The sequence below is a fragment of the Eleutherodactylus coqui genome, chromosome 3 (genome assembly GCF_035609145.1).
Source record: "Eleutherodactylus coqui strain aEleCoq1 chromosome 3, aEleCoq1.hap1, whole genome shotgun sequence".
In the NCBI taxonomy this organism is placed as follows: domain Eukaryota; kingdom Metazoa; phylum Chordata; class Amphibia; order Anura; family Eleutherodactylidae; genus Eleutherodactylus; species Eleutherodactylus coqui.
Window position 1 is genome coordinate 196,380,223 of NC_089839.1, and position 25,358 is coordinate 196,405,580.

At 49.8% G+C, this 25,358-nt stretch overlaps 1 protein-coding gene across 1 annotated transcript; it reads right to left on the bottom strand.

Moving 5' to 3' along the window:
- Nucleotides 1-77: 77 nt before the first annotated feature.
- Nucleotides 78-25,358, bottom strand: LOC136621322 (uncharacterized). The gene is made up of 7 exons (XM_066596755.1): nt 25,204-25,358; nt 22,880-22,919; nt 21,832-21,959; nt 21,539-21,666; nt 20,290-20,349; nt 19,871-20,060; nt 78-2,990 (listed from the first exon to the last, which is right to left on the bottom strand). The coding sequence occupies exons 2-7, from the start codon at nt 22,887-22,889 to the stop codon at nt 2,880-2,882; spliced, it is 627 nt and encodes a 208-aa protein (XP_066452852.1). The 5' UTR covers nt 22,890-22,919; nt 25,204-25,358; the 3' UTR covers nt 78-2,879.

Here is a 25,358-nt window from a genome sequence, read left to right on the forward strand (position 1 = left end):
ATTAACAGTAAATGGATTTGCACTGAGAGCACTGGCTCTTTAACGAATAATGCAGAAAAAAATCATAGAACACGATGGGAGGAAGACAAATCTATTAAATGGTGCTTTTTCAAGTGTATTCACGAACGAAAAGGAAAGGTTACATGAGATGCAGGGGAATAAAACAAACCCACTGCTACATATTGCATAGCTAACACAGGAGGAAGTGCAGAGCAGGTTACAGAGGATTAAAATCGATAAATCGCCCGGTCCAGATGGAATGCACCCAAGAGTTCTAAGGGAAGTAAGTGATGTGATAGCTAGACCACTATTATATTTATGGATACTATCAAGACCGGGGTTGTGCCATTGGATTGGTGCATTGTCAACGTGGTTCCAGTTTACAGAAGGAGTCAAAAAGAGAGCCTGGTAACTACAGCCCGGTAAGTCTCACTTTAATAACTGGAAAAATATTCGAGGGGTTTCTGAGACACGCCATCCTAGAATATCTCAAGGAAAACAACAGTATAACTCCTCACCAGCACGGGTTCATAAGGGGTCGATCATCTCAGACCAATCTGATCAGCTTCTACGCTGAAGTAAGCTCTAGGCTGGACCTGGGAGAGTCTATTGATCTCGTATATCTGGATTTCTCTAAAGCATTTGACACCGTGCCGCATAAAAGGCTGATATATAAAATGAGGCAGCTCAGTCTGAGCGAAAACGCGTGTATCTGGGTAAAGAACTGGCTCAGAGATAGAAAGCAGAGGGTGGTAATAAATGGTTCATACTCTGATTTGGGCGACTGTCGCTAGTGGGGTGCCACAGGGCTCAGTACTAGGCCCCATTCTGGTCAATATATTTATCAATGACCTGATAGAAGGGCTGCACGGTAAAATATCAATATTTGCAGATGATACAAACTTGTATAAGACAATTAATACAACGGAGGACAATGTGCGACTACAAACGGAACTAGATAAGCTGGGGGCTTGGGCAGAAAAATGGCAAATGAAATTCAGTGTGGATAAATGTGAGGTTATGCACATGGGCAGGAGAAATGGATGTCACTAATATACATTAAATGGGGTACTGCTAGGGAAAGGTGATATGGAAAAGGACCTGGGGGTACTAGTGGATTGTCGATTTAACTGGAGCAACCAATGCCAGTCAGCTGCTGCAAAAGCTAATAGAGTCTTGGGGTGCATTAAAAGAGGTATAGGGGTGAGGGATGAGAACATTTTTCTTCCACTATATAAGGCACTTGTCAGGCCTCACATGGAATACTGTCTACAGTTCTGCACACCGGTGCTCAGGAAAGATGTTGCAGTGCTTGAGGGGGTCCAAAGAAGGGCAACTAAAATAATAAATGAAATGAGAGGACTGGAATACCCAGAGAGGCTATTAGGACTTTTCACCATGGAAAAAAGACGGCTTAGGGGTGATCAAATAACTATATATAAATACATTAGTGGACAATACAAGGATCTCTCCCATGATCTGTTTATACCCAGGACTGCGACGGTAACAAGAGGGCATCCTCTACAAGAGGAAAGCAGGTTTCATCACCAACATAGAAGGGGGTTCTTTACTGTAAGAGCAATGAGACTGTGGAACTCTCTGCCTGAGGACGTGATGATGGCAAAATCCATTGAGGCGTTTAAGAGGGGACTAGACGTCTTTCTCGAGCGGAAGGATATTACAGGATATAGATATTAGGTGACCAGCGGGTTTGTAGTTCCAGGTTTATATATTTAGGTAAGGTTGATCTGGGGATTATTCTCATTGCCATTACGGAGTCCGGAAGGAATTTTTCCACAAATGGGCTAATTGGCTTCTGCCTCTTGGGGTTTATGTCTTCCTCTGGATCAACTAGGGGTTGAAACAAGCTGAACTAGATGGACATTGTCGTCATTCAGCCTAACATACTATGTTACTATTGCTTTCAAATACAGATTGCCTCTAGAGGCCGGGCTCACATGAGCGTATGGTCACAGGGTATTGAACATATAGGTTTTGCACGCTTAATATGCTGCACCAATCTCCCATGTTGCTCTCACACAAATTGCGTGAACTTTGCATTCAAAAAAAGAAAAGCACGGCCTGTTCTATCTTAGCGTGTATTACGCATGCATACACGCCAAGATAGTGCATGGCGATTGGAAGCAAGTAGCATGTCATTCTGTACTTGCTACATGCTCACGCGCAGCATGCCGCGCATTACGGCCATGTAAGCCCGGCCAAACACTGCAATAATCAATTAAAAGGATTGCACCATAATTGACCTATCTAACCATAGGACGTGTGATTGGTGGGGGTCCCACCGCTGAAACCCCAATCGATCCCAAGAATGTGGGTCCTGTGAGCCCCTCTCCTCCTCTTTGCAGGCTCCCTATGCCCCTCACAGTGAGAAGGAGAATGAATGTAGTGGTGGCCATGTGTCTGCAGTGCCACTTCGTTCATCTTCAAAGGGACTTGTAGGAGATGGCTGAGTGCTTGTATCCAGCTATTTCCATTAGCCCTGTTGAATGGCGCAGCGGCGCTCCATTCATTTCAATCTCCACATCAATGCAGGTGGGTGCAGTGATCCTGCAATGATGTAAAGAGGGGGGATGCAGGCCCCCCATTCTTGGGATTGGTGAGGGTTGCAGTGATGAGACCCCCCACCAATCAGACTTTTAGCGCCTGTTGTATGGTTAGGTGATGAAAGTAATTTTTGGTGTAACCCCTAATTTGCGTGAGACATTAAAATTCTAGTAGCTATGTGCCCGGTGGGCAGTACTATATGCCCCCGGTTTCCACTTTTGTGGCACCTCCGGCTGCCACTTTGTGCGATGCGCTCTGACACTTCTGTATGTATTTTAGGGCTTTTCTCCCCCGTCCAGGATGCTGAGATCGGCTTATTTCAGGGTTCCACTCCAGTTAATTGGGTTGTACTGTAGCAGCTCTCTCTCTCTTAATGTATCCATGGATCGGCTTAGGAGGCTTTCCCGCCATCTATTCTCCATTAACTAGGGAAAGAAGAAAACTTATATAAGAGCGACATTCAGAATATGGCTGGTTGCTACTGGACACAGTCAACAAGCTGGATGACAGATGTGCTCCTAAGTAGGGGGCAGTTTTCCATTCAGATTACTGTGCAGTGATTTAGAGGCAATTTAAAGATTGTTAATCACTAAAGAAAACTGCAGGCACCAATCAGAGAGGATAGTGGGTAATTTTTAGTGCTGAAGCTTGCAGAATTGTGAATGCAGCTCTGAAGTATAATACAGGATGTAACTCAGGATCAGTACAGGATAAGTGATATATGTACACAGTGACTCCACCAGCAGAATAGTGAGTGCAGCTCTGGAGAAGGCTGTGTGTTGGAGAGCTCTGCTGGTTCCAGGGTGTGGTCTGCTTCTTGGGTGGAGACCTTTCTGAGAGCCCAGGAACAAGTGCATGTTTCTGGGCTACATTTGCCATGGAGTCCCGTGCTTCCCCCCCCTCCCCCCCCCCCCCGGCTTCGGTCGGGAGGGGGGAGGGAGGAATGAACCCCAGGAGGGGAGAGGATCCAATCGGGGTCCGCGCAGCGTCACCCAGACTCCCCAGGAGGACATGGATTATAGGAAAACCCGAAGCCAAACCAAAGGCAAGGATAGTGCTGCAAAGGCACCTACAAGTGTCAGCTGGGGAGAGCGCAGCAAGGGTGAATCTGTTATTGCCATGGCGTCTCGGATAACTGCCAATATAAAAGACTATAAGGAGGTTGGTAGGCAGCTGCAGAAATATCGCAGGGAACTGCAGACTGCCCTCAGCGATCTAGATAAGGCCCCACAGGGAAGGAAAAAGATCGCTGCAGCAGAAAAAGTTAAAGCCTGCAAGGAGGCCGTTGATTTTTACAAAGAGAGATATAGAATACTCCAAGCCAGCGGCCCGTTTAAAGAGAAGCTCCTAAATGACGAGCGATTCTCCGGAATGGCGCACGTGAGCAGCGACAGCAGCTCAGATGAATCGGAGGATGCGCAGGATGGGATGCCAGTATGCTCTGGGGAGCAGCTGTCCTTACAGCAGAGGGGAACTGCAGGGAGCAGCATTCCTGCTGAGCAGGTTAGCCTGCCCCCCACATCGGAGGAGTCCAGTGCTGAGGAGGCGGACGACGACAGCGACAGCAGCAGCGGTGAGGGGGCCCTCATCATGCGGCAAATTATGCTGCAGGAGTCCCCAGAAAGGATGCAGAATATGTATTTTGGTGACGACATGCCTGAAGGAACATCTGCGGGCAAAAAGAAACAGAAAAAAAGGATAAAGAAGACCACCGTACAAGAGAGGTTTGTGTACGTCACCAAGCACTCCGGTCCGGCTGCAAAGTCAGATCGGGGTGCTAGCCCTGGTATACCCCTAGTCCCGGGCTCTGCAGTGGGTCCGGTGCGGGGACTGGGGAAGAGAGGGTTAATGCGGCCCACAACTCCATTCCTGCTTGTGCCAGTAGTGGGAATGGAGGCGATAAGGAGGCAGAGAAGGTCCGTGGGAAAGATGGAATGAGGGGTCGTGGCCAATCCGGAGGTGCTGGCACTGATGGCTGCCCCCCAGTGGGAGGGGGGGGGGGGGGGGAGTCCGGTGTCAGGTTCCATCAGTGGCGGCTTGGCTGTCCCTCCTGTGTCCCTAAAACGCCTGTCAGGTGTAGAGGGGGCGCAGTGGGTGGTAGCCAAGCCTGCCAATCCTCCCACCCATCATGACAGTAATGCGGTTACATCAAAGCAAGTGAAAAGTACCACAGAATGGCTGGGAAAATAGGCGGAGCTGGGGCTGCAGAGACAGCTCCTACCAAGACTAATGCAGGACTCAGGACGGATTCTGTCCGTCTCCAGCTTCAGCCCGCTGGAAGCTCCCAGGACAAACCATCTAGCAAGCGTAATATTAAAAACAAAGTTAAAGCAGGTCCCGATCCAGCAAAAGGAAAGGAAGGTATGAGTGGTGTGATGGATGTAACTGCTAGTACTACCGCTGCCCCTGCTCCCGTGGAGGCTCCGGATGCCCCCAACCCCGTGGGAGGTATGCCATCAGCTGTACAGGAGGGTGGGGATTCGGGTAATAGTCAGGGGATGGGCAGGGATCCAGTCACCCCTCCAGTGGCGACAACAGTTGGTAGAAGTTATGCCAGTGTCGCCGCTGGAGGGAGGGGGGATGCGTCCTCCTTGTCTTTGAGCTCTGGGGACGGCGTTTTGCAACGACGCCTCCTGGAGGCCTTGAGGAGGGGGGAGAGCTTGATGAATGTAGGGGGCAGAGTTGTGGATTTGTCTCTCTGGGTGGAGAGACATGGTCTTGGTGCCTTCCGAGAACAAAGGGGGGAGACTGTTTGGTCCCTGCCGACAACCGGGCAGGACATTGGCCATAGGAATGTGGCTCGTCTTCAGTGGAGAGGCAATGACGCATGCCCATCCAGGAGTAAGGTGGTGGAGCTTCTGCTGAAGATGGGTCTCAGGGCAAATGACATCTATGCCCTGATCCATCCTTACGGCACGTCTGAGTTCGACATCAGCTTTGTTTGCCCAGAGGGCCTCGAGCTCTTTTGGGGGAACTACGAGTTGATGAAGGACGAGCCCGGCAGGCGCGGTTTCGCTGCACAAGTGGTAACCCTCCAGACTGGAGTCAAGAGAGTGACCGTTTTGACTCGTAACGAGTCACTCTCTTGTTATGATATCATGACTTGGATAAGTCAGTATGGAGAGGTGGTGGATATGCCCAATAAGAACCGGGACGAACACGGCATCTGGTCCGGAGCCTGGACGTTTATGGTGAAACTTAAGCGTTCAGGGAATTTGGTGGCCCACAAACCATCTGCGGCCTTCCTTGGCAGGGATCGTATCTTGGCCTTCTACCAGGGGCAGCCGAAGCTCTGTCACAAGTGTGGCGACCCCACACATTTGAGTGCAGCCTGTAATGTCATCAAGTGCGCTCTGTGTGGCGAGGTAGGTCATCTTGCAGCATCTTGTACAGAGATTAGGTGTCACCTGTGTGGTTACCTCGGTCACCCATTCAGTCGCTGTCCGCGCTCTTTCGCCAATGCGGTCATGGCCCCAGCGGAGGAGAGCCGTGAGGTTGCTTCTGCAGGGGAGGGGACCAGCAGAGGCGATGGAGCCCAAGAAGAACAAACATGCTGGGGCAGCCAAGCTAAGGCGCCAAGAGAAGCGCGGAAGGGGCAGGGAGCTGGTGGAAACCCAGGTGGCAGGTGGGTCAATGCTGGCTACTGCTCCGGACGCAAATCATGTGGCTGAGGCTCCAGGGGACAGGGAGCTGGATGAGGAGGTCAGGAGGATCCAAAGGGAAGAGGATGCCACTTATTCAGATTCTTCCCACTATGAAAGTGTGGGTGAGGGCAAGGATGAGTGGCAAAAGAAAAAGCGCAAGCAGGGCTCCAAGAAAATGAAAAAAAGGGAAGGGAAATCTTCCTCTGCAACGGGCCAGGTGCAGGAAGGCAATCTAAACTCTACTCTTGTTGGGCTCTCCAACAGGTACCTAGCTCTCTCGTCCTCGGAAGAGGCAGAGGTGTCTAGGACAAGCGTGGGGCCTACAGGGGGTGCTGAGCCTTCCTCTTGTGGGGGTTTGGTGACCTCCAGGGGGAGGGCTGGCCCAGAGCCCAGTGGCAAGGAGGACGAGGTTGAGGAGCCCCTTGCCATGGACCTTTCAGTGTCCAAGAAACGTGGCAAGGGGTCATCCTCAGACCCTGATGAGAAGGGGGGTGGGAAGAAGAAAGCCATCTAACTCAATCACCAATGATGGCGGCACCCACTCCGTTGACGCTGGCATCCATTAATGTTGCCAGCATTAAATCTGATATGGCTAGATTCGAGGCCTTTGATTTTCTCGGCCACGTGGAAGCCGACATTTTGTTTTTGCAAGAGACCAGGCTGCCAAATTTGGCAGCTGTGCATAAGGCAAGGAGGGAATGGAGGTCTGATCCATCTTACTGGTCTCTTGCGGCCGAGCCATATAGCGGAGTGGCGGTACTTTTTACCGCAGCGGTTGAATGCCGACGGGTTATCGAGTTAGAAATAAGGAGGTGCCTGATCCTGGATGTTTTCATGAAGGGACAAGAGCTTCGGCTAATCAACATCTATGGTCCCCAAACCAAGCTGGACCGGAAGGATCTCTTTATGAGAATCAAGCCGTACCTTTTTACCAGTCGGCAGGTGATCTTTGGGGGTGACTTTAACGCAGTCACGAGGACCCATGACAGGGGAGGCTCCCTAGGCAAGCTGACTTATGATAGCGTCGCGCTTAATAGGATAGCGAGCGAAGCTTGCCTGGTGGATGTCCACATCCGGCACACCCCAGGCCACGCGGGTTTCACCTATTATAGAGGCGAGTGCAGGTCTAGAATAGATAGGTTTTATTTGAAGGAGGAAGCCATCTCTTCACCAGTTTCTGCTGTTGAGGTGGAATTCTCCGACCACTGTCTGATTTTGTTTTCCCTGAATGTTGCAGAGACCCCCCCGGATGGGTAGAGGCTTATGGAGGCTGAATTCATCACTCCTGGAGGAAGCAGAGATAAGACAGTCCTTTGAGGATTTTCTGCAGAGCCAGGTACCATTACTGGATCTTTGTAGCAGTAAGTCAGAGTGGTGAGAGATGTTCAAGATCAGGGCTGCGAGGTTCTTCCGCCAGCTCTCTAGCCTCAGGAGCCTGAGTAAGTACCGTCTTTATCAGGGCCTAAGGAGGAAACTCGAACATCTCGTCTCGACTGGAGGTAGCCGTGAGGAGATCTCCAGAGTGAAATTCTTTGCTCAAAGGGTGCCAGTATAATAGGCACGCATCTTTGTTTTTTGAGAGGGACTTCGGGAAGTACCACTCACCTGACCCTTACAGAAACTGCAAGATGTCAGTGAATCGTAAAGTTGTCACTGGACTGATCGACGGTACGGGATCTCTGAACAGGTCCAGATCAGGGATTCTGGAAGTCATCAGATCCTTCTACTCGCACCTTTTGAGAAAGAGGGATCTAGATCGAGATGTGATGTCGGCTTTCCTGGCTGAAGCTGTCCCTGAGCCAGGGGATGACATCTCCCTTAATGTTTTGACAGAGGAGATCAACATAGAGGAAGTTAAACTGGCGATTGATGGGCTTGCGCTCAAAAAATCGCCAGGACCGGATGGCTTAACATCTGAGTACTATAAGACCTTTAAGGACCTCTTGAGTCCCCTCTTGACTGAGGTTTTCAATGAGTGTCTTTCCTCGGACACTCTCCCAAAGTCAATGAGGAGGTCGGCTTTGATCCTTCTGTCAAAGGGTAAAGACTCGAGCCGTATTGAGAACTGGCGTCCCATAGCGCTTCTCAATACGGACAGGAAGGTTCTGGCAAAAGTGCTGTTTAATCGGCTGGTCAAGTTTGCACCCCGGCTCCTCTCGGGCGCCCAGCATTGCTCTGTTCCAGGCCGTAGCACCTTTAGTGCTGTTCTAGGTGTCCGGGAGGCAGTGGAGCAGGGTAGGGCTGGTCACTGGGAGGGGTACCTGCTGTCCTTGGATCAGGCCAAAGCGTTTGATCGGGTTAATCACGAGTACCTCTGGTCTGTTCTTCTGAGATATGGCCTGCCAGTGGGGTTTGTCAATTGGCTCAAGACATTGTACGCGGGGGCTGAGACTTTCCCGCTAGTGAACGGTTGGGTCGGCCACCCATTTGAGGTTGGGTCTGGCGTCCGTCAGGGTTGTCCTCTGAGCCCCTTGCTGTACGTGTTTGCCATTGATCCTTTCCTTAGGATGATTAATGGTGGGCCTATGGCGGGGGTCGGGATGGATCGGGCAGTGCCGGAAGCCACCCTCAGGGTGGCAGCGTACGCTGATGACGTCACCGTCTTTGTGTCCTCGAGGGGGGAGGCAGAGTACGTGATGGCAGAGGTGGATCGCTACTCGGAAGCATCTGGGTCCGGCATCAACTGGGATAAGTGCGAAAGTCTCTGGTTAGGAAGGGGAGATCCTACATTTAGTCTCCCAGACACCTTTCCAGTGCCCCAGGACTCGGCTAAAGTTCTCGGCATCAAATTTGGCCGGGGAAATTACCCCATGCAAAATTGGGTGGTCAGGCTCGATGGTGCCACTCAGAAGGTGGCCCAGTGGAAGGGTTGGTCTTTGACCCTTCGGGAAAGGGTTAACCTGATCAAAACATACCTGTTCCGTTTATTCATCTAACTGGGCAGCGTATGCATTTTGCCAGAGCCTCTCTGGACTCGGGTCTACAACCTGTTCTTCCTAATGTTGTGGGGGAACAGGTTGAACCTAATTAGGAGAGATGTCACATATCGCACGAGGAGACTAGGGGGGTTATCTATGGTCAACCCCGTGGTGTTTCTCGTAAACACCTTTGTTAAGATCAATATAGGCAACCTCTGGCAAGAGAGGGCTCCTCCGTGGGTATTCTCCTGTTGGGGATGGCTTCGGCCTTTCTTCCAGGAATGGGAGACTGGAGGGCGAGTGAAGGATCTTCGCACGCCGCACGGGCATCTTCCGGCTTACGCTACCGTGGCCCTGAAGATGATACGTCGGTGGGGTCTGGGGATGTGGGAGATCAGAACTCTGTCGAGGAAACTCCTCGACAAGAGGGTTCTGTTGACCCATTTCCAGAAGCCCCTGGCGCTCAAGGACTGTCCAAGTCGGGACCTGGAGGGAGGGTTACGTTTATTGAATTCTGACAGGATCCCCTTGAAGTTTTGGGACTTGACTTGGCGCTGTTTCCACGGGAGACTGTATGTAAGGGGCAACTTGAAGAGCAGGCCTCTGGTGGATAGGGGTTGCCCCCGCCAGGAGTGCAGCAACGTACTGGAAAGCATGGAGCATTTCCTGCTTCAGTGTCCCTTTAATACAGAGGTGTACAAACGGGTGGGAGCCTCCATTGGTTGGCCCAGGTTGGCACGCCTCTCGTATGCGGAATGGGTCTATGGGGCATTCGGGGACCTTGGTGGCAGGGACCGGTGCACTTTATTCTTAGTCAGCCTAGTGGTCAGGTTTCACATTTGGAACGCACGGTGTCTAGTTTCGACGAAAGAGAAAATCCTCCCCGCGGATGAGGTGAATAGAAACATCCTGGGTGACCTGGTGAAGGTGCGCTCTCTGGATTATGAGAGGTTGGGCACGACTAAGGCCTCTCTCCTATGGAGAGGGTTTGTCTTTCGTTAGGGACAGTCTTCTTATTGTTAGGGTCTTTGTAGGGACAGAATAGGGAGAGGTAGGGACAGTTTCTCTGAGGGTAAGTTTTAGGGAAGGAGTAATGACATTGTAGGGACAGATTAACTATAGGGATAGTGTTTCTCTATTTGGTCGGTGCCCGGCTTATCATATCCAGTCCTGGTGGAGGGCTGAGTGTGACACTAGTAGAGTTTTTGTTTTCGGTCAAAGATGAAGTATGTACGGCTGCAGGTAACTGAACCTTAGGCTTTCGGGTACTAATATGTAGTGTTGGTTTGTAGTTGTGTAGTATAAGAGATGTTATATGTTTTGTTTTGTATATAGGGTTAGGGGTTCTAGATAGGTTGGGTGGGGGTTTATTGGGGGGAGGGGGGGGGGGATTTATGCCTCAGCCGTAGCTTGACACGTCCCGGACAATGAACACTGGGCACGGACTGTTGGTGCGGGCGTGGCCCTCAGGCTGCGGCGGGCAGGGTGTGTGTATGCGGTGCAGCTCGGCTCGTCCTGGACATAGACATTGAGCACGGACTTGGGATGCAGGCGTGGCTCCCAGGCTGCACCGTAGGGGGTTGTTTGGGGTGTGTGGTGGTTTGGTCTGGGTATAGGGTTAGTTTAGGATTATGTAAGGTTTTATTCTTTAGGTGGTGGGCATAAAAAAAAAAAAAAAAAAAATTTTTTTAAATTAAAAAAAATAAAAATAAAAAAAGGAAAAAAAAAAGGGTATTGGGTTCTTCTTCTTATTGTTACTTTGTTATTGTTTGCATTATTGTTATTATATCATTGCTTCGGTTATTTGTCACGTTTTCTTCTTTTTTTGGGATTTCAGGCTGGATCCTGTGAGTTAGGGATATGTTTCTCACATGTGGGTATATTGTTATATGTAGTGTATATGTATTGGTGAGGATGAGTGAGTGTAGTTTGGAGTGCAGGTTGGTGTAGTGTGCTGTGTGTATTATTTGGACCAGATGGACCTTTTGCTTTTGTTCCTTTGTGCTGAAGTAAGGCAAAGTACAGATAATACAAGTGATCATTTGTTTTGGTTTTATGTTTATGTCTTATGCCAAGTGAGCGATATTTATGTTCTGTTTATTGTTATGTTTTTCACTTTTATAATAAAAGATCTACAGGATGTAACTCAGGATCAGTAGAGGATAAGTAATGTATGTACACAGTGACTCCACCAGCAGAGTAGTGAGCGCAGCTCTGGAGTATAATACAGGATGTAACTCCGGATCAGTACAGGATAAGTAATGTATGTACACAGTGACTCCACCAGCAGAGTAGTGAGCGCAGCTCTGGAGTATAATACAGGATGTAACTCAGGATCAGTACAGGATAAGTAATGTATGTACACAGTGACTCCACCAGCAGAATAGTGAGTGCAGCTCTGGAGAAGGTTGGGTGTGTGAGAGCTCTGCAGGATCCAGGGTGTGGTCAGCAGTGAGAGGAAAGCTTACCCAGCCAAGGTTACAGGTGCTGGGCTTGCTCCAGCCATGGAGTCCCGGACCTCCTCCCTCTGGCTTCGGTCAGGGGGAGGGAGGACTGCACCCCAGGAGGGGAGAACACCTGGTCAGAGTGGCAGCAATGTCACCCTGACTCCCCTGGAGGAGCCCAAGAGGACTCGCAGCCAGAGTAAGAGAGTGGAGGATCATGCGGCAAAACAAAATATGCAGGCAAGTTGGGCCGATCGCAAGGAGGGCGAGTCGGTGACTGATGTGGCAACCCGTATTGCCAAATACATGAAAGACTTTGGGCATGTCGGGAGGCAGCTGACTAAATATAGGCAGGAGCTGCGCATTGCCCGCTATGATGCGGAGCGGGCCAGATCCCGTACCAGAAAACTGGCCATATCACGGCAGATTGAAGCCTGTGAGGACGCCATAGACTTTTATGAGGAGGAGAGGGAAAGGATTCTGGAAAGAAGTGGGCCTTTCAAAGAGAAACTGCTAAATGATGAGAGGTTTAGCAAAATGGCATTGGTGAGCAGCGGTGGCATTAAAGAGCGCTCTGCCAGGCACTCAAGCAGCAGCACGGGTGAATCTGACGGTGCTCAGGATGGGCGAGCTGCGTGCTCTGGTGAGCAGCAATCTTCGCTGCCAGGTGGGACTACTGGGCCCAGCATCCCAGCTGAACAGGTGAGCCTGCCCCTCACGTCGGGTGAATCTGACCTGGAGGACAGTGATGACAGCTGCAGCAGCAGTGGAGAGGGGGCGCTGATAATGCGTCAGATTCAGCTGCAAGAGTCCCCAGAGAGGCTGCAGTCCTTCCATTTTGGGAATGATTTGCCCCCAGACACCTCAAGCAAGAAGAAGAGGAAAAAGGAAAAAAAATATATACAAGAAAAATTTGTTTATGTCACCAAGCACTCTGGTTTGGCTGAAAAGTCAGACCAGGGTGGTAACCCTGAGCTCCTAGTCCCGGGCTCTGTGGTGGGTCCGGTGCAGGGGACTGGGGAAGAGAGGGTTAATGCGGCCCAAAACTCCAAGTCCGCTTGTGCCAGTAGTGGGAATGGAGGAATAAAGGAGGTAGAAAAGAGTGTCGGGAAAGCAAAGGGTCGCGGCCAGTCCAGAGGTGCTGGTGCTGTTGGTCATGTCCCAGTGGGAGGGAGGCGTGATCCGGCGCCAGGTCCCACCTGTGGTGGCCTGGCTGTCCCGCCTGTGTCCCTAAAGCGCCTTTCAGGTGCAGAGGGGGCGCAGTGGGTGGTGGCCGGGTCTACCGATCCTCCCACCCATGGTAAATATGCTCCTGTTCCTGGAAGGGAAGTTGAAGGAACTACAACTCCCAGAGTGGCTAAGGTGGGCGGAGCTACAGCAACTAAAGTAAAGAAAAATGTAAAAAGGCCAGACACTGAATCCGCTGAAGTGCATCTCCAACCACCCACTGGAGGTGCCATGGACTTGCCCTCTGGGCAAAAAGGGAAAAAAGAGGGTAAAAATAATAAGGGTCCTGGTCCAGCAGCTAATGGAGAGGCGATTGAGGTAATGGATGTGGCTGTTGGTACCCCTGCTGCCCCTGTCCCTGTTGCCCCTGTTCCTGCAAGGACCCTGGGAACTCCAGGTGTCCCTGGTTCCCCAGTTAGTATGCCATCTTGTGTACAGGTGGGTGGGGCTTCGGAGGGTAGTCAGGGGGTGGGTCAGGATCCAGTCGCCCCTCCAGCGGCGACAACATCTGGTAGAAGTTATGCCAGTGTCGCCGCTGGAGGGAGGGGGGATGCGTCCTCCTCGTCTTTGGGCTCTGGGGACGGCGTTTTGCAACAGCGCCTCCTGGAGGCCTTGAGGAGAGGGGAGAGCTCGATGAATGTAGGGGGCAGAGTTGTGGATTTGTCTCTCTGGGTGGAGAGACATGGTCTTGGTGCCTTCCGAGAACAAAGGGGGGAGACCGTCTGGTCCCTGCCGACAACCGGGCAGGACATTGGCCGTAGGAATGTGGCTCGTCTTCAGTGGAGAGGCAATGACGCGTGCCCATCCAGGAGTAAGGTGGTGGAGCTTCTGCTGAAGATGGGTTTCAGGGCAAATGACATCTATGCCCTGATCCATCCTTATGGCACGTCTGAGTTCGACATCAGCTTTGCTCGCCCGGAGGGCCTGGAGCTCTTCTGGGGGAATTATGAGCTGATGAAGGACGAGCCCGGCTGGCGCGGTTTCGCTGCACAAGTGGTAACCCGCCAGACTGGAGTCAAGAGAGTGACCGTTTTGACTCGTAACGAGTCCCTCTCTTGTTACGATATCATGACTTGGATAAGTCGGTACGGAGAGGTGGTGGATATGCCCAATAAGAACCGGGACGAGCACGGCATCTGGTCCGGAGCCTGGACGTTTATGGTGAAACTTAAGCGTTCAGGGAATTCGGTGGCCCACATACCATCCGCGGCCTTCCTTGGCAGGGATCGTATCTTGGCCTTCTACCAGGGGCAGCCGAAGCTCTGTCACAAGTGCGGCGACCCCACACATTTGAGTGCAGCCTGTAACGTCATCAAGTGCGCTCTGTGTGGCGAGGTAGGTCATCTTGCGGCATCTTGTGCAGAGATTAGGTGTCACCTGTGTGGTGACCTCGGTCACCCATTCAGTCGCTGTCCGCGCTCTTTCGCCAATGCGGTCATGGCCCCAGCGGAGGAGAGCCGTGAGGTTGCTTCTGCAGGGGAGGGGACCAGCAGAGGCGATGGAGCCCAGGAGCTAATGAAGAACAAACATGCTGGGGCAGCCAAGCTAAGGCGCCAAGAGAAGCGCGGAAGGGGCAGGGAGCTGGTGGAAACCCAGGTGGCAGGTGGGTCAATGCTGGCCTCTGCTCCGGACGCAAATCATGTGGCTGAGGCTCCAGGGGACAGGGAGCTGGATGAGGAGGTCAGGAGGATCCAAAGGGAGGAGGCTGCCACTTATTCAGATTCTTCCCACTATGAAAGTGTGGGTGAGGGCAAGGATGAGTGGCAAAAGAAAAAGCGCAAGCAGGGCTCCAAGAAAATGAAAAAAAGGGAAGGGAAATCTTCCCCTGCAACGGGCCAGGTGCAGGAAGGCAATCTAAACTCTCCTCTTGTTGGGCTCTCCAACAGGTACCAGGCTCTCTCGTCCTCGGAGGAGGCAGAGGTATCCAGGACAAGCGTGGGGCCTACAGGGGGTGCTGAGCCTTCCTCTTGTGGGGGTTTGGTGACCTCCAGGGGGAGGGCTGGCCCAGAGCCCAGTGGCAAGGAGGACGAGGTTGAGGAGCCCCTTGCCATGGACCTCTCAGTGTCCAAGAAACGTGGCAAGGGGTCATCCTCAGACCCTGATGAGAAGGGGGGTGGGAAGAAGAAAGCCATCTAACTCGATCACCAATGATGGCGGCACCCACTCCGTTGACGCTGGCATCCATTAATGTTGCCAGCATTAAATCTGATATGGCTAGATTTGCGGCCTTTGATTTTCTCGGCCGCGTTGAAGCCGACATTTTGTTTTTGCAAGAGACCAGGCTGCCAAATCTGGCAGCGGTGCATAAGGCAAGGAGGGAATGGAGGTCTGGTCCATCTTACTGGTCTCTTGCGGCCGAGCCATATAGCGGAGTGGCGGTACTTTTTACCGCAGCGGTTGAATGCCGACGGGTTATCGAGTTAGAAATAGGGAGGTGCCTGATCCTGGATGTTCTCATGAAGGGACAAGAGCTTCGGCTAATCAACATCTACGGTCCCCAAACCAAGCGGGACCGCAAGGATCTTTTTATGAGGATCAAGCCGTACCTTTTTACCAGTCGGCAGGTGATCTTTGGGGGTGACTTTAACGCAGTCACGAGGACCCGTGACAGGGGAGGCTCCCTAGGCAAGCTGACTTATGATAGCGTCGCGCTTAATAGCATAGCTAGCGAAGCTCGCCTGGTGGATGTCCACATCCGGCACACCCCAGGCCACGCGGGTTTCACCTATTATAGAGGCGAGTGCAGGTCTAGAATAGATAGGTTTTATTTGAAGGAGGAAGCCATCTCTTCACCAGTTTCTGTTGTTGAGGTGGAATTCTCCGACCACTGTCTGATTTTGTTTTCCCTGAATGTTGCAGAGACCCCCCGGATGGGTAGAGGCTTATGGAGGCTGAATTCATCACTCCTGGAGGAAGCAGAGATAAGACAGTCCTTTGAGGATTTTCTGCAGAGCCAGGTACCATTTCTGGATCTTTGTAGCAGTAAGTCAGAGTGGTGGGAGATGTTCAAGATCAGGGCTGCGAGGTTCTTCCGCCAGCTCTCTAGCCTCAGGAGCCTGAGTAAGTATCGTCTTTATCAGGGCCTGAGGAGGAAACTCGAACATCTCGTCTCGACTGGAGGTAGCCGCGAGGAGATCTCCAGAGTGAAGTCTTTGCTCAAAGGGTGCCAGTATAATAGGCACGCATCTTTGGTTTTTGAGAGGGACTTCGGGAAGTACCACTCACCTGACCCTTACAGAAACTGCAAGATGTCAGTGAATCGTAAAGTTGTCACTGGACTGATCGACGGTACGGGATCTCTGAACAGGTCCAGATCAGGGATTCTGGAAGTCATCAAATCCTTCTACTCGCACCTTTTGAGGAAGAGGGATCTAGATCGAGATGTGATGTCGGCTTTCCTGGCTGAAGCTGTTCCTGAGCCAGGGGATGACCTCTCCCTTAATGTTTTGACAGAGGAGATCAACATAGAGGAAGTTAAACTGGCGATTGATGGGCTTGCGCTCAAAAAATCGCCAGGACCGGATGGCTTAACATCTGAGTACTATAAGACCTTTAAGGACCTCTTGAGTCCCCTCTTGACTGAGGTTTTCAATGAGTGTCTTTCCTCGGACACTCTCCCAAAGTCAATGAGGAGGTCGGCTTTGATCCTTCTGTCAAAGGGTAAAGACTCGAGCCGTATTGAGAACTGGCGTCCCATAGCGCTTCTCAATACGGACAGGAAGGTTCTGGCAAAAGTGCTGTTTAATCGGCTGGTCAAGTTTGCACCCCGGCTCCTCTCGGGCGCCCAGCATTGCTCTGTTCCAGGCCGTAGCACCTTTAGTGCTGTTCTAGGTGTCCGGGAGGCAGTGGAGCAGGGTAGGGCTGGTCACTGGGAGGGGTACCTGCTGTCCTTGGATCAGGCCAAAGCGTTTGATCGGGTTAATCACGAGTACCTCTGGTCTGTTCTTCTGAGATATGGCCTGCCAGTGGGGTTTGTCAATTGGCTCAAGACATTGTACGCGGGGGCTGAGACTTTCCCGCTAGTGAACGGTTGGGTCGGCCACCCATTTGAGGTTGGGTCTGGCGTCCGTCAGGGTTGTCCTCTGAGCCCCCTTGCTGTACGTGTTTGCCATTGATCCTTTCCTTAGGATGATTGATGGTGGGCCTATGGCGGGGGTCGGGATGGATCGGGCGGTGCCGGAAGCCGCCCTCAGGGTGGCAGCGTACGCTGATGACGTCACCGTCTTTGTGTCCTCGAGGGGGGAGGCAGAGTACGTGATGGCAGAGGTGGATCGCTACTCGGAAGCATCCGGGTCCGGCATCAACTGGGATAAGTGCGAAAGTCTCTGGTTAGGAAGGGGAGATCCTACATTTGGTCTCCCGGACACCCTTCCAGTGCCCCAGGACTCGGCTAAAGTTCTCGGCATCAAATTTGGCCGGGGAGATTACCCCATGCAAAATTGGGTGGTCAGGCTCGATGGTGCCACTCAGAAGGTGGCCCAGTGGAAGGGTTGGTCTTTGACCCTTCGGGAAAGGGTTAACCTGATCAAAACATACCTGCTCCCTTTATTCATCTACCTGGGCAGCGTATGCATTTTGCCAGAACCTCTCTGGACCCGGGTCTACAACCTGTTCTTCCTAATGTTGTGGGGGAACAGGTTGAACCTAATTAGGAGAGATGTCACATATCGCACGAGGAGACTAGGGGGGTTATCTATGGTCAACCCCGTGGTGTTTCTCGTAAACACCTTTGTTAAGATCAATATAGGCAACCTCTGGCAAGAGAGGGCTCCTCCGTGGGTATTCTCCTGTTGGGGATGGCTTCGGCCTTTCTTCCAGGAATGGGAGACAGGAGGGCGAGTGAAGGATCTTCGCACGCCGCACGGGCATCTTCCGGCTTACGCTACCGTGGTTCTGAAGATGATACGTCGGTGGGGTCTGGGGATGTGGGAGATCAGAACTCTGTCGAGGAAACTCCTCGATAAGAGGGTTCTGTTGACCCATTTCCAGAAGCCCCTGGCGCTCAAGGACTGCCCAAGTCGGGACCTGGAGGGAGGGTTACGTTTATTGAATTCTGACAGGATCCCCTTGAAGTTTTGGGACTTGACTTGGCGCTGTTTCCACGGGAGACTGTATGTAAGGGGCAACTTGAAGAGCAGGCCACTGGTGGATAGGGGTTGCCCCCGCCAGGAGTGCAGCAACGTACTGGAAAGCATGGAGCATTTCCTGCTTCAGTGTCCCTTTAATACAGAGGTGTACAAACGGGTGGGAGCCTCCATTGGTTGGCCCAGGTTGGCACGCCTCTCGTATGCGGAATGGGTCTATGGGGCATTCGGGGACCTTGGTCGCAGGGACCGGTGCACTTTATTCTTAGTCAGCCTAGTGGTTAGGTTTCACATTTGGAACGCACGGTGTCTAGTTTCGACGGAAGAGAAAATCCTCCCCGTGGATGAGGTGAATAGGAACATCCTGGGTGACCTGGTGAAGGTGCGCTCTCTGGATTATGAGAGGTTGGGCACGACTAAGGCCTCTCTCCTATGGAGAGGGTTTGTCTTTCGTTAGGGACAGTCTTCTTATTGATAGGGTCTTTGTAGGGACAGAATAGGGAGAGGTAGGGACAGTTTCTCTGAGGGTAAGTTTTAGGGAAGGAGTAGGGACATTGTAGGGACAGATTAACTATAGGGATAGTTTTTCTCTATTTGGTCGGTGCCCGGCTTATCATATCCAGCCCTGGTGGAGGGCTGTGTGTGACACCAGTAGAGTTTTTGTTTTCGGTCAAAGATAAAGTATGTACGGCTGCAGGTAACTGAACCTTAGGCTTTCGGGTATTAATATGTAGTGTTGGTTTGTAGTTGTGTAGTATAAGAGATGTTATATGTTATGTTATGTTATGTTTTGTTTTGTATATAGGGTTAGGGGTTATAGATAGGTTGGGTGGGGGCTTATTGGGGGGAGGGGAGGGGGGATTTATGCCTCAGCCGTAGCTTGACACGTCCCGGACAATGAACACTGGGCACGGACTGTTGGTGCGGGCGTGGCCCTCAGGCTGCGGCGGGCAGGGTGTGTGTATGCGGTGCAGCTCGGCTCGTCCTGGACATAGACATTGAGCACGGACTTGGGATGCAGGCGTGGCTCCCAGGCTGCACCGTAGGGGGTTGTTTGGGGTGTGTGGTGGTTTGGTCTGGATATAGGGTTAGTTTAGGATTATGTAAGGTTTTATTTTTTAGGTGGTGGGCATTAAAAAAAAAAATAAAAAAAAATAAAAAATTTAAAAATTTATAAAAAAAAAAAATAAAAAAAAATAAAAAAAAATATAAAAAAAAAAGAAAAAAAAGGTATTGGGTTGTTCTTATTGTTACTACTTTTGTTATTTGCATTATTGTTATTATATAATTGCTTTGGTTATTAGTCGTTTTCTTTCTTCTTTTTTTGGGATTTCAGGCTGGATCCTGAGAGTTAGGGATGTTTTCTCACATGTGGGTATATTGTTATATGTAGTATGTAGCGTATATGTATTGGTGAGGATGAGTGAGTGTAGTTTTGGAGTGCAGGTTGGTGTAGTGTGCGGTGTGTATTATTTGGACCAGATGGACCTTTTGCTTTTGTCCCCTTTGTCCTGCAGTAAGGCAAAGTCCAGTTAATATAAGTGATGATTTGTTTTGCTTTATGTTTATGTCTTTTATGCCAAGTGAGCGATATTTATGTTCTGTGTATTGGTATGTTTTTCACTTTTATAATAAAAAGATCTACAGGATGTAACTCCGGATCAGTACAGGATAAGTAATGTATGTACACAGTGACTCCACCAGCAGAGTAGTGAGCGCAGCTCTGGAGTATAATACAGGATGTAACTCAGGATCAGTACAGGATAAGTAATGTATGTACACAGTGACTCCACCAGCAGAATAGTGAGTGCAGCTCTGGAGTAGAATATAGAATGTAACTCGGGATTAGTACCTGATAAGTAATGTATGTACAGAGTGACTCCACCAGCAGAATAGTGAGTGCAGCTGTGGAGTATAATCTAGGATGTAACTCAGGGTCAGTACAGGATAAGTATATAAAATGCTGGGCCTTAGTGACCCGCACTCACCCGCTTGTTCTCGTCCCGGTATCTCCTCATGAATAAAGCTTTTGCTCTTCTTTGCTCTAGGTCTTCGAGCACTGCTAGCCGGTCGGCTTCTTTTAAAGCCTCTAGTTCCTCACTTTGACTGGCCAGCACCTCTCGGGCTGAGCTCCACTTTTCACTCATCTGCGTTTTCAGTAGTTGTCTGATTTCTTTCCTGATACAGAAATATGTTTATTGGGCAAACCTTCGTTTACGTTTATATATAAATGGGCGTCTGTGGATTATATTACTTTCCTGAAAGTGGCTTAAAATGTCCATACAAAATTAAACGTTTCCTCCCTTTTTTAAAATCCCATTATGATATTATCAAGTCGTCCCACTTTGGGGATTCACTGCTAGGAGGTTCAATACGATGCGAGAGATTTGATAAATGCCGCTATTACCTGTATTCTTCTTTCTCCGTTGCGGTCCCATAAAACGGTCGCCTCCAGCCCTGGTGAAATCTAGTAAAGCACAGGATGTTACCACAAGATTTATGTTTCTTAACCCCTTAGTGACAGCCAATATCCCTTTTACTGACCTCACTAATGGGCTTTTAATTTGCACACACGTCTTTTTAAGGCAATAACTTGGCCGACTACTGACAGCCAGGCTCCTGCTCCAACAGCCAGATTTTGTTATAGACTTCTGTGACTGCCTTAGTGATTAGTGCTCTAACAGCCAGTTGCGGGGAAACCCCAGATCCTGGCAGTTTAACCTTTTACATGCCACAATCAATAGCAACAGCATCATGTAAGCAGATGACGGGGATCCTTCTGTCAGTCATCAGCATCCCGCAGTGCGATTGTAAGGTACCAATGGGTTCTCTTTACAGCCAGAAGCCTGACAAAGGCCTCCATGTCTGCCATGTACCTATGCCTATTAGTCCCCAAATCCAGCAGTCTTAATAGGCTTCTGTCATAGGCTTAGAATGCACTACATAAGTAATGCAGTGTACTAGCTCCATTGACTTTAATTGAAAGAAAAACAAAAAAAGTTAAAGCAAAAATACGCATTTTACACATTTTTTTTAATGGAAGCTAAAAAAAAAGCCTGTGCAGGCGAGAAGAACAGGAATTGCAGTACGGACTGTTCAGCTGAGCCGGCGAGAGCGCACAGCAATGAGTGTTCACTGGAAGACCGCTTGCACATATTACTCTGCAACCAATGAGTGTGCGTTGGGGAAGGGTCCCTAACTAGTTGACGAATGATATTTTGGCGGTGTAAACGCTCCCAACAATTCGTTCAGCGATCGCGAAATTGAAGAACAAATGCTTTCGCAACTATTTCGGGCAACTATACAGACGATAGTTGTCCCATGTAAATGCGCCTAAATCCAGTCTTAGGGTGCCTACCCACTTGCGATTTTTTTTCCTGTGATGTTTTGCGTTTTTTCTCAAGAGCAATTAGTATAGAATGTGTTCTTCTTGTCCATCTGGGGGTTTTTTTCCGTTTCGTGGGGTTTTTTCACATAGGAACTGTCAGTTGCATATGTGTCCTTATTTTTCTCTTAATGCACCCATGATTGTCAATGGAGGGCTGCAAAAAACGCAGCGTTTTTCACGTGCGAAAATCGGCAACGCAAGTGGGTAGGCGCCCTTATAGTGCAGCCACAGCCCCACATCCTCCTAGCGTGCTGCCGCCTGCTCTCACCTGCTGTACTCTCTCTGCTGCATGTTTATCGCCCTCTGCTGGTTGTGTTGGTGAGCAGCCACAGTCTCCAGACCCACTGTTCTTCTCCGCACACCTGGGGGGTGCAGGGGGTCCAGACGGTGGGGAAACTGCAACACAAAATAGCAGTGCTAAGAAAATAATGTATTCCCCCTAGTGCCACCACCTGTGAGATGCTGAACAGAGTGGTGTAGAGGTGGCACCAGAGCTCAGAATCCAGGATGGCTGACGTAGAGGAAGGGGCAGCTTTTACCATCGTTGATAAGGACACGTACCATACATGTATGTGATACTGCTCCTGTGGGCACTGCCGGGAGGAACAATGGAGTAATCGGGCATCTTCTCCTTGGAGTATTGAAGTTCCCCAATGTGACAACTGGGGTGCTGGGCAGGGACACCCGTCCTGAAAGAAGGGAACAGCGCTCATTACTTACCTCCTTCCAACCCATAGGTGGCGCTATAGCTCCATCTAGAACATATTCTCTCACACCCATGGCGATAAATCGGAGCTGTCTGGATTATTTTTTTCAGTAACGGCTCTTTCACACAAACATAAATACACAATGTATTAGGGCGGCCTCACAGGAGCGCACTTGCGGCCACAAAATCTGCGTCCGCAATGCGCAGCATATAGAACCCATTCACTAGAATGGGTTCCTTCACATGTGTTTCCCACGCATTCCAGGCGCGGGGAAAAAATGCGAAATGCTCTGTTTTTCTGCTCAATTGCCCACGGAAGGCCGTTGTGTGCATGAAATCGCTAAGCGAAATGTGGGATTTTGCGGGCTTAATCCAAAGTACCTTAGGCCTAGCAAGTCAGCTGACCTGCTTACAAGTAGGCAGCTCCACCTACTAAGTAAGCGGTCCGGCCTACTCAAAATGGCGCTGCTGGGACCGAGCTGATGTGAGTGGTCTCGGCAATAAAGTACAGTAAAATGCGGTGATGGGGCGCAAGAGCATGCGCTCCTGCACACTGCATAGCGCATATACGTTCCGCGGAAGGAAGCATTGATGCGCTTGTGCGAGGCCGCCCTTACGCATTCAGTTTATTACGCGTACAATACACAGTAAAAAGAGACCACTGATTTCAATGGTTTCATTCACAGCTACGTCTTTTTCATGCGACTTTCGGTCGCTTGAAAAAGGCGCCTCTCTGTGACTTTCTACTGGTCCCCATTTTCCCCACACTGCTTCATCAATCATCACCGATCGCCAGGATAGCCAATATTCAATTTTTGTTCATTTTAGGCCCTTTTAACTTTTTTATGTCCCAGAAAACCCCTTAACAAACTACAGATGACAGATTCGGTGTCCGGTACTTACTTAGGCTCATCCTGCGGCCACACTGCAGGCGTCCGTGTACCTGTAACCATGAGGCCAAATGTTAGTAAATGTCACCAACATAGAGACGGCGAGACGTCCGAGGGGATGGATGGGGGGGGGGGGGGGGGCAGCATACAAACAGTCATTAGGAAAGTCCTTTAAATTGGCCCTCTGGTTTCACGACAAAGGTCACGGGGCGTGGTTATACTACCTGCCGTTGGTCGTCTTTGCTGTCCCTCCAATCTGCCAGTATTGGATCTTGTTTTCTGGCATCCAAGATGGCGGACGCAATCTTCAGACTACCTCATCTCCACAGTTTTAGACTACCAATGCACTCTAGCAGCTCTCTGATTGGCCAGCTGCCTGTCTGACCCGCACTGACCAGTCAGAGAGCAGTGTGCGTTAGGTAGTTAAAAAATTGCAGCAGCCATCTTGGGCGGCTAAAATCAGGGCCCAAAACTGGTGGCTTTTTCATGCACAATGTGCAGAATTCAATGGGTTTGTGCACAAGTACATATTTTGTGTGTGTAATTGCATAGCACGAAAAAAAGTCGGCATACTCTATTTTTTTACCACATTTGCGCAGGAAAATTAAAAATTTGAACGCCTTACACTAGTTGGCCATTTCAATGCCTGACGGTGAGTGTTTTTTTGCACACAAAAATATGCATGATTTACGCTCTAAAAAAAACCCTATAAAATACGCACTTGCTCCCGTAAATACGCAATGCCCATTCTGCAAAAACACAGTGCAAATGTACCCGCAAATACGCATACGCTCGTTTGAAACAGGCCTAACTACCCAGACTTGGCATTCAGGAGTCTGGGAAAGCTGGGAGACAAAACCTGAGAGAGCCGAACTGGTGGCCATATTGTAGGTGACTGAGGAACAGAAATATTAGGACAAGATTTTAGAAAATAGCGATCTGGGTTCACACGGGCGAGAAAATTGGGTGAGTTTTGTGTGTTTTAAGACGCCCAAAACTTGTGTGAAAGAACAATCCGTTATTTGTAATGATAGTATTTACGGGGTCATTTTTTCTCTCACAGCGATGCTGCAAGATAGAGAAGTCGCTACATGTCCTACTTTCGTGCAAGTTTGTCGCAGTCTCGCGTACAAAGTGACTCCACATCTCTAGGCAGTTAAAGGGGTATTCCCAGTTATGGATGCTGAGTCACCGAGTCCCCATGGTACAAAACAACAAATCAGTAGTTACTCTTCCTTTCTCACTCCTCGCCGACTTTGGTCTCTCGTACGGGTTTATGTGTCCTGCGTATTCTTCACAAATGCACATGTGTATTTGCTGTGCATATTAAATCCCCATCGCTTTTATTGAAGCGCATTCTGCACGTATTATGCGCCAAAAAAGGGACATGCTTTTTTTTCACGCTCGTAATACATCATGAAAATGCAATTGTCTGTAGCACAATGGAAGTCAACGGGTTTCTTGAATTACTTGTGTGAAGAATATGCGCATTATACATGGGCGACATACGGGGGGGTAAGTATGTTCACATAAGACGGATTTGCTGCAGAATGTTCTCAACCGAATGTGCAATTTTAAATGCTGATTTTAGTGCTTAATTCACCCCCCTTAGGGCGCCTACTCACTTGCGTTGCCGATTTTCGTGCGTGAAAAACGCGGCGTTTTCGCACGTTTTTTGCACGTTTTCCGCTGCGTTTTCTGCGCGTTTTTTGCAGCCCTCCAATGACAATCATGGGTGCATTAAGAGAAAAATAAGGAGACATATGCAACTGACAGTTCCTATGTGAAAAAACCCCACGAAACGGAAAAAAAACCCCAGATGGACAAGAACACATTCTATACTAATTGCTCTTGAGAAAAAACGCAAAACATCACAGGAAAAAAAAATCGCAAGTGGGTAGGCACCCTTATTGAGAAGAGGTGAATTCCGCAACTTAAGCGCCAATAAAGGTAACATGCTGCGGAATGAAATTCCGCACCGCATGTCAATTTCCGTTCTGTGCAGAGTTTTCTGCAGCATTTGGATGACATTTTCAAACTCTCATCCACTTTGCTGCTACTGTAAATGCTGCAGATTCTCTGTGCGGAGGGTCTGCACCGAAAATCCGTGGCAAATCCACCCTATGTGAACATGGCTTAAGGGAGAAAAATGTGTCACATGCGCCATTTTTATATATTTGATGCAAATTTGCACCATTTTTTCTTACTAACTTCTATACATGCATTGTATGACACTATAAAAGTTCCTTCGGTGTTTATAAATACGTCTACTGCTGCTGCAGAACTTCTTGAACTATAAATTCCAGATCCATATTATAATTTCCAGCCGGTACTCACCTGGTGTCACAAGGTAAGGTTGACTCCTGATAAGCGTGTGATGGTAGATCGCTGTACGTGGGATTAAAGTGCTACTTTCTGTGTCCTCCCTCCTGCCTACATTCTGTGTCCTCCCTCCTCCCTCTCGCTCTCTATTGTAGCTCATTTCTGGACTG

Bases quoted from the DNA above. Each gene is read 5' to 3' on its own strand.
- LOC136621322 (XM_066596755.1), bottom strand. The intron at 20,350-21,538 runs GTGAGAGCAGGC...GTGCTTTACTAG, and splicing joins CAGCAGAGAGAGTACAGCAG to ATTTCACCAGGGCTGGAGGC. The intron at 20,061-20,289 runs GTAATAGCGGCA...TTTCTGTATCAG, and splicing joins ACGGAGAAAGAAGAATACAG to GAAAGAAATCAGACAACTAC.